The following is a 9,318-nucleotide window of genomic DNA, read 5'->3' on the forward strand; positions in this document are numbered from 1 at the left end:
ATTTTAACAATTTTCAATAAAATGACGTTTTAATCGGCCATATTGAATCGGCCACTTTTAAATAAAATTACGATTTTTTAGAAAATAGTAATTTATCTTTAAGATGAGCCCAGAAAGAAGTCTATGTCTTTATGTTTCTGGAAGATATATGAATTTTTAATCATTGGGGAAAAGAGGCTTCAACGCAGGTAACACGGCAATTTTAAGATAGGATGTGAAATGTGTTCTCCAGGGATATGATTCAAAAGCTAAGAAGACAATCGGTGAAAGCTTCTGGTATTAAGGGTAAATTAGGTCTTGGTAGCAAACCGAACACGTACCGTTCAAGATCGTTTATTGTACCTTCACCCACGCCAGAACATCATTTAGAAAGTCCGGAAGATATGAATACGGAGATTAATTCAGCCAATTCAGCTAGTTATGAAAGCAGTCCTAGGAGCGGTCCCAGTCGGTACGCATTTATATGTTTATTTTTTAAAAACTAGATTTTTTCGAATTTTTTAATTAAAAACTCATATATTAAATATTTAAATGTGTTAAATTACATGTGTAATTTAAAAATTTTGTTGTTATATAGGTCAGCTTCTTTGCGAGTAAGAGGGCTTGGAGGACCACGAGTTACTTTTAGTGACACACATACAATGTGCAGGTATGGCTGAAATCATATTAGTAATAAAAAATATAAATTAATGTTTATAATCTTTGTCAGGCAATCATCTCTACCTAGCGCCAGTTCTGATTTGAGTTTACCAGAGGGAGAATTAGAATGGCCAGAGACTATCGAGATAGAAGGAGAAAGAGTTGAATTGAGAAAAAAAAATAGAGATATCAGTTGTACATCTAGTTACGACAGTATGGAGGGAAAGTATGTACTCTCCATAATTTAGATAATTATAACATATATATTTATAAAATATACAAACTAAATACACACATTATATTATATTTTCTTTGCAGTGCACCATTACTTGATTCATTTGGAAAAGAACAAGCTTCATCGACTTCTTCTCCATTTATTACATCCCAGAAAACTCAAGAACCTAACATAGATTTTGAACTTGATGTCAAAGTTTTAATTAATAGCGGAAAATGTGTGTTACACACAAAAGATCCAGGGAAAGAAGATGAAATTAAACTGTAAATATATGCATAACATAGATAATATATTACTTAATGGCTTAATAATTTTAACGATTTTTCAAAGATATTGAAAACGCATATTTCAATTGATCTAATTATTAAAAAAAAGAAAGGATAAATTTGAATAAATGTCTATTGTAAATTAAATTTTTTTTAATTTAATACTTTTTAAAATATAATTTCATACAATAACATTTTTATGTGACAAATGTCTTTTTTTCTTTACAGCTTGAGTAGAATGAAGAAAGAAAGATCATGTTCCGGTGGTACATTCGAATTTCAACCTGGCAGTCCAAGTAGTAGCAGAAAACATTTAAATAGTAAAGAGAAGCCGTCGACAACTAGTACATCTCGATTGAAATATTTGCAGCATACAAGCGTGCCTTTAGTGGATTTAACAATTTTTCATATTCCTGGTTTAGATGTTAAGGTAAAACTTAACATTTTATCTATTGATGATTCTATATTTTTCAAACAGTAATATAAAGACAAAACTATTTTGCAGGTTCATTACGAATCCAAGACTCTTCCAGAAGAATCATTATCTCCTCGCGTATCTGCTGAGAACAGTTTATTAAATCCAATTACAATGACAGTGTTTAGAAAATCTAGTACTAAAAAAGCTAGCCTGTTTGCTTGGATGACTCTTCAAAGCATTCCAGAGGAAACTATTATTAGTCCTCACATTCTTGAATTTTTAGAGCAAACTTTAGAGCCAATTCCGAGTAAGAATAATTTCCAGAGTAACGTGCAAACGAATGCTGGCTTTCTGTTAGAAAATACAGAAAACACATCATGGGCTGCCACTGCTGCAAATAGCAATTATGTTTATGCCAGTTTCCCCGTTGATGTCATAGTATACTTCCATATGCAGCCATCTACATTTAGGTATCAGACATTATATTTTATTTAAAAAGTTTCAGGAAATCATTTACATTTATTATAATAAATTCAATCTTTTTATAGATTTTCATGTTTACCAGTTTCACGAGTGGAATGTATGCTACAATTACCATCTCTCGATATCGTATTTTCATCAAAACGTGCTGAGGAAGAGTTAATAGAATTTCGGGAGTTTAAATCACAACCAACGGGCAAGGAAATAGGTTCAGCTACCGGTGGATTGTCTGTCACAGGTTGTTTAGCGGATTTTTCCGTTTATATCTTTCATCCATATGGTGGCGGAAAGAAAACAGGACTAAAAGAAGCACAATGGTCGCCTTTATCAGACAGCGAGAGAAAAGATTCGTTAAGCATTAACGTCGAATTTGTGAAATTTCATTTGTCAAGAAGCAGGAAGTTGAATTTTCAAAGCGAACAGCTTAAGAAGCATTCAGATTCTGGTCGTGCTGTCATACGATTTTCAAGTACGTATATAATGCAAATCGAAATGTCGAACATAGTTTATTATAATTATGGATATGTTAACAATTGTTTTAAAAAAATTTCTTAATGTAATATTAATTTTTTTTAGCAATTATTGATATTGGATCGGCCTCGTTTAAATACGACATGCGTCGATTAACAGAAATTCTGGCATTTCCAAAGGCTTGGTATCGACGTAGCATAGTAAGACGCTTGTTTCTGGGAGATTTAAGTTCAGGCACCGCATATTCCGAAGGGGATGGAAGTCCGTTAAATCAAGAGGAAGCAGTTATGGGTAGCTCCTTACTGAAACATTACGATAGGCATGATCCATTATCAAAAGGCACATCCGAAAGAAGTCCCATATTAAATCGAGAAAAGTTGAAATTAACCTTGGAAAATGATATGCCAAGACCAACGCGATTGAAAGGTAAACGGCTTTCGTAATTCGCGCGGTTAGCAAAAGTAAATTTAAAACTTATATTAAATGTTATTTTCATATCAGATATTGGGAGAGGATGGAGCTTTACCTCGGACAAGCAAGTGTCGTCCGAGGTCAAATTAAGAGAATCCGCGTGGGAGACATTGGTGTTATTTGCAGTGAATTTTACACGTCTAAATGTCCATATGAATATGGGTAATGTAATGGGCAATGTTAGCTGGATGACAAAGGATTTCAGATCAGATGGAAGACTGTCTATTGGCAGCACAGGACATAAAAATTTGTATATAGGCATTGGCTTAGGGGGATCGAGTTTAGATGCGAAAGGTGGCATAGTTGGTGGGACAATTGAATTAAGTAGAATTGATACTTACAGTGAGTTTTTTAATAATTAGATTTGTGTAAATTATCGATAAATTATCATAGAATTTAATCTATGTTTCTTTACGCATAGTACACATTCGAGAAGAGCCTGGGATAGAACCTGATCATACAGTGGGATTGAAATTATTTGCATTAGAATTACGATTGGATTATATGGGAACAAGTGTGCTAATGTCTCGAGTGTCTTCGTTGGACGTTACTCTTAGAGACGAATGGAAAATTAACCGTAGTAGTAGTGGCGATGCTTTCATGCCAACCCGAAGGTATGTTTCAGTCCTATTCAAGTTAAATGCATCGCTTCAATGAAATAAGCAAGGAGACACAATTTTATTTTATCAAAATTTAACATTAAAAAGCATAAATATATATGAAAAATATTTATATAGGCCCGCTATCATTTTTATGCATGGTGACTTGGGTTGGGATCAATTACAAATTATGATCAGCAAGTCAACAACAGCCGATTTGCTGAAAATGTTTTACAAACTGGATGAGTTTTTCAGTCAACAATTTAAGAGTAGCAAACGTGTATTTAGTTCGTTACAACCAAAGCATCAAAGAATGAATAATAGTAGCATCAAGAAAAGGCAACAAAAGAAGAAATCTGCTATTGACGGTAAATTCAAAAAACTGTCCTGTTATTCACATGTGAAAATTGTGATGCTAATTACAATTTATCGTAGGAGGTCCGTGGAGTTTAAACCAGACTGCGATATCAGACGCTAGACATCATAGACATTGGCAAAGAGTATTAACTCAAGTAGCTGGTCTTCAGTTAGGAAGCTTAAGATTTTCTTTGCCGTCGACCGGTACCGTCCTTGGTGGTACAATGGAACTTCATGGCTGTAATATTAGCTTAGCATGTTTCCACGGAATTAATTTCAAAAGCAAAAGCTGGGCTTTGTTCTCATTAAAAGAGCCCTGTATAAGTTTCGCCACAGAAGCTCAAGAAATTCCGAGTGTTGAAAGTAATTATTATTAAACAATCATCATGGATTATATATTTTTATATCGATATAATTTATTATAAATTCATTTTTTTTTTACACACAGCCCCTAACATGTACGACGTTCACGTTGTACAGACGCTAACCATCAGTCTGGGTCATCAACAAGAACAACATGCAAGACATCATTCCATGGCTACCGTGTGTAGATTAAGTCGAAGCGTTTTATTTCCACCGCAATTTAAATCTCTGCAAGAATGGTTTCATTATGCATTTGCTAGTAGTGAGATTGATGGTATGTATCAAATAGTAAATTTATTTTTATTTATTATTTTTTTGCTTCTATAGAATTACACATGTTTATCTATTTTCCTCTTTTATTGTGCGTAGCGGTAGACAGATTTCCATGTGTCGAGCGGGATAGAGTGGACAGTACATCTGACGGCAGCGCATCACGTGGAAGGAGTACATCTGCAACGTCTGGCAAGTTGCAAGAGCACTCACACACACGGGAAGTGATATTTGCTTTGCCTTCGTTGCAACTGCATCTAAAAACTGAACATTTACAAACCGCTAGAACACCAGACGTTATAGGTATGTAAATTGAAAAAGAAAAATTAATTTTTCGAGCGATCACTGCTTTGTTGAAATATACGTTTATGTAAATATTAATTTGTTAATATGTTTTTATACAAATCAATCACGTTGTATAACTTTCTGTGAGATAAGAGAATAAGCTAAATATGCTGATGTGCAATAGACGTGCTCTAATGGTACAACATACGTACTGTGGTTTTCTTTGTTATGAAATTATATTGATAAATGTACAAATCCTTTTATGTTAAATCACTAAGCACAAAGCATAATATTACATGTCTTTCCACTGTGCTAATTGTTCTGCAATTGGTTCTTTCGTATATTTTTAGGACTTCCTAAGCATATTTTATATAGTAAGTATGGAATGAAGTGTATTACGTTAGGAATGATAAAAGACGGTAGAATATTTAGTGTGCTTTACATGTTTAAATAAACGCTTAAGCAATATCTGTTAAATTATTAGAGTTTTTTATACTTGTGTTTCGTTCAATAAAAAATCTTCAAATCTTTACATACACATACACAAATAATGTAATGACGAATAAATTAAAATTTGTAGTTTTTTTCAATAGCTTAAGCTACAATATTATGTTATAATTCAGCATAATAATGAATAACGAAGAGTATTCATTTATTTAAAAATTTTCATAATTATTAATATAAACAACTAGTAAGCATGGCAAATTAGCTTTACTACTTACAATTAGATGTAACTAAAAGTATGATATATTATTTCATAAATAATTTTGTAACATAAACAGAGTGAAGTTACATAAACATTAATGTAACTTCACTAACGTAGTAAGTGTAAAAACGTTCAATCAGTCTTAAAATTTGTCGAAACGTAATTATTGTGTTGTTATTATTCCGATTTGCAGGCGAAAAACCATTAGTTGAATGCAGCTTTATAACAGAATTTGAAGATCATATATTTGTTACCGTCGATGCAGAAGCCTTTTTCTTCCTACATGATCTCATTACGTCATATGTGAAAGAAAAGGAAAGAGTAGTAAGAGCTTTATTGAAAATATATTTGAAATAACTTTAAAAATTTGAATTTTTTACCTATTTAAAAAAAAAAAGAACCTTATTCTTATGAAATTTCCTGCATTGCAGCATACAATGCAGAATATGGGTGCAAGAGCGCACAGTCCCGATCCACAAGAAAGAAAAAATATAAACACAGTTAATATATCTAGCATATCTGTTATTGCCGAGGACGAGAAGAAACGCAAGCAATTTGATCCGGCTGAAATGTTTATAAAAGATTGGCGATCGTACAGATGTAAAACGTGGCATTTAGAACCGACAGTAAGGTGAGTTATTTCTCAAATATAGTTTCTTCGAAGTTATCTAAGATAATAAAGATAATCACGAATTTCTCAATGTGTCAAGGCTACTCTCGTGGGCTGGCAAAAGTATAGAACCTTACGGAATCGATTATATTCTTCAAAAATTGGGATTTTCCCATGCACGCACGACGATACCAAAATGGATACAACGAGGATTTATGGACCCTCTAGACAAGTTACTCGCCATTCTTATGTTAAGAATGGTATTAGCCGTTCGTGAAGAATCCTCAGATGAACAAAAAGAATATAAAAGAGAAAAATAATACCAAATTGACTTTTTTTAATAATATACATATGATCTCGTGATAGGTATATTACAGCAGTGCAATAACTGGTAAGAAAGACTTATACACATCAGTGTTACTTAAGATGCGATAAAGTTTATGCATAAAAAGTAACAAGCCTATGTATAAATTTTTTTTAAATGTTTGTTTAAAGTAATTAGATTCTCTGATGTAGTAATGTAATTATAAAAAGAACCATAGTGGTTGATAATAATCGTTCTTGGTAAAGAACTATGAAACTTATATTTGTAAAACTAATGTCCAGTGTAATTAATAAAACGTAATAACAGGTATCCAAATAACTAAATATTACTAATATACATGAAGCATGTATAGTTTTTTTTACTAGATATTATTTTTTATTTTAATTAAGAGAGAGAGAGAGAGAGAGAGAGAAAGAGGAGAGTAGAGTATTAGATTATATCTTAATATATACTTTAACTATATTCTTATAGTATTTCAAGATTCTCTGATGCAGTAATATAGAATTAATCACTCAATTTGATTTATATAGTTGTTTTTCTGTTTTTTAAATTGCAAAATGTCATATGTTCAATCTGCAAAACACAGGATCTATTAAAGAACAATTTTTTATGTGCAAATATGTAAAAAAAAATTTTTTTTTTAAAATAGAATGTAAAAGAATTTAGTGCGATTGTGATGTTTAATATTATTTTATTGTGTGTTATTCATAATACGTACGAATTTGTAAATTATATTCAATTCTATAATATGAATTGTACATATACTTCGTAAAGATTCAGACTGTAAAATGTGCGCAATCTGTGATTTTTCTATATTTATTTTATATATAGGTATTGTGTATATGTCGTTTATATATTAGGATATATTTGTTTATAAAATTTGCTTGAAAGTAATTCCTTGATATGATTTAAGTATATACATTTCTAACGCGCTTTTACGATCATTATCGACCATAAAAGGGTTCCCTGGAACAATTTATTACTTAAATAATGTAAAAAAAAGTTTTATATTGATATGTGTAAATACGTGAAAATAATTAAATTTATCCAGCACCATTGCACGAATATAAATATTCTGAGAGATATGTAAGTAGATCCTCTTCAAGGATTTCAATATTCGATTCGAGGATTCAATATATAGATTATTCCAATAAGAAGAAATATTGTATGCATTTTTGTATAACACACACCACACGCATTCGCAGAATATTTATTAAACTTTATCAAATATAAATCTTTATCAAGAATATATTCACAATCTTTCAAATATGATCTTTTCATTGCTTCTGCAATATGTACTGAATATGTATTTTGCTGATGCTGGAATAAATGTGCATTTATAAATATTTGAACTTATTATTATATTAATGGTACATTTATATAAACATACAAATATGTATATAATTTTTTATATTTTATTTCGAATAATACCTTAAAATATGTGTGTAATTATTATATATCTATAATTAAATTATAATTATCGTGCTCTTTCTGCACGATAATTAGATAACTAGAAAAAGAGAAAAAAATGATAAGAAATAACGTGACCTTGGATTTAATTCATATTCTTTTTTCCGAAACAATTTCATAAGTGATAATTTTTTAATTTTGTTATTGAAATACGTACATATATATATCTAAATCTTTTCGTTCAATCTTTCTTGTATAATTGCTAGATAAAGAAATAAAAAAATACATTTACAAAAATATTTTATATAAATTTTAAAATATCATTTAAAGTAAAATAATATAATTGAATTTAATATAATTAAATGAGCAAATATTTAGTCCCCCTGGATTTAAAAAAAGTTTTAATTTATAACCCCCAAATCATAGGTATTTTAATAATTTTTTTTTCCAAATTTAATTTCTCTATTTAAGTGTACAATTCTCGCGTATCGTAATTCATAAATAAAAAATTTCAGTATATACTTGTGTGTGCGTGTGTGTGTGTATATATACACACACACACACACGAGTATATACTGAAATTATATATATATATATGTATATATAATTTATGTGTACAGTTATATCATATAAAATAATAAAAATAATAAATCACAATGTGTAATTATGAATATAAATTTATTACACGCAGAATGCGCAAGTGAGGACTTAAAAATATTTTTGCTTATGTATGAGATATTTCTTATTGCTATACATAATTGTACAATACATCTGTATCTATATACTTTGTAATGTTATATATAGCTTCACGTGTATACTAACTGTAAGATACAAAAATCATGATAATAGGATAACAACTTACATCAAAATTAATGCACATAATGACATTAAATAACAATAAAAGGTATATTAGATATAAAGAAAAATTCAAAATATATATCTATGCATGCAGACTGGAAACACAGAGAATTCTCATATCATATAATAATAATAATAATCTTTTTGACATCTTATTAATTTACTTTCTTTATCACTTGCAAATATTATAATATACCCTGTAAGAGAATTATGTGAAAGAATTTCAAGAGAAAGGTTTTTACGTATACTAACAACATAAGTTGAATCAATAAATAAAATTTGCAGATATTATTCAGTAACACTATATTATTGTTATGTCAATCATAGTTAAATATATATTACTGTACAATAAAGAGTGTAGTTTATACAATTTATATGTATGGATAGCAATACATACTAATAATTGTTGAAATTCCAGTTTCTCTACGATACATCACAAGTTTGTGCACTGAGCTCTGAGTATATAGTACAGATAATCAATCGATAAATTATCAAGTTTCTGTATAAACTGCTTTTCGCCATACAGAATAACATGGACGGCAAGGATGTTTATAC

The 9,318-nt window shown here is 30.1% G+C and overlaps 1 protein-coding gene across 6 annotated transcripts in view; it reads left to right on the forward strand.

Moving 5' to 3' along the window:
• Positions 1-6,517, forward strand: part of LOC105448125 (uncharacterized protein KIAA1109) — a 16,936-nt gene extending 10,419 nt beyond the window's left edge. For 4 of the 6 annotated variants that reach the window (XM_011686495.1, XM_011686492.1, XM_011686496.1 and 1 more), the window contains 18 exons: positions 233-451; positions 578-649; positions 710-865; positions 958-1,137; positions 1,369-1,570; positions 1,646-2,028; positions 2,107-2,507; positions 2,615-2,935; positions 3,011-3,322; positions 3,402-3,594; positions 3,718-3,947; positions 4,015-4,299; positions 4,385-4,573; positions 4,669-4,872; positions 5,205-5,228; positions 5,754-5,884; positions 5,992-6,191; positions 6,271-6,517. In XM_011686495.1, coding sequence (XP_011684797.1) covers positions 233-451; positions 578-649; positions 710-865; positions 958-1,137; positions 1,369-1,570; positions 1,646-2,028; positions 2,107-2,507; positions 2,615-2,935; positions 3,011-3,322; positions 3,402-3,594; positions 3,718-3,947; positions 4,015-4,299; positions 4,385-4,573; positions 4,669-4,872; positions 5,205-5,228; positions 5,754-5,884; positions 5,992-6,191; positions 6,271-6,490 — 3,922 coding nt within the window. In that variant the 3' untranslated portion in view covers positions 6,491-6,517. The remainder of the gene's footprint in view (positions 1-232; positions 452-577; positions 650-709; positions 866-957; positions 1,138-1,368; positions 1,571-1,645; positions 2,029-2,106; positions 2,508-2,614; positions 2,936-3,010; positions 3,323-3,401; positions 3,595-3,717; positions 3,948-4,014; positions 4,300-4,384; positions 4,574-4,668; positions 4,873-5,204; positions 5,229-5,753; positions 5,885-5,991; positions 6,192-6,270) is intronic. The other 2 variants (XM_011686494.1, XM_011686498.1) reach the window with 1 other exon arrangement.
• The last annotated feature ends 2,801 nt before the right edge of the window (positions 6,518-9,318 follow it).

Source organism: Wasmannia auropunctata, unplaced genomic scaffold (genome assembly GCF_000956235.1).
Source record: "Wasmannia auropunctata unplaced genomic scaffold, wasmannia.A_1.0 LD336088.1, whole genome shotgun sequence".
Classification (NCBI taxonomy): domain Eukaryota; kingdom Metazoa; phylum Arthropoda; class Insecta; order Hymenoptera; family Formicidae; genus Wasmannia; species Wasmannia auropunctata.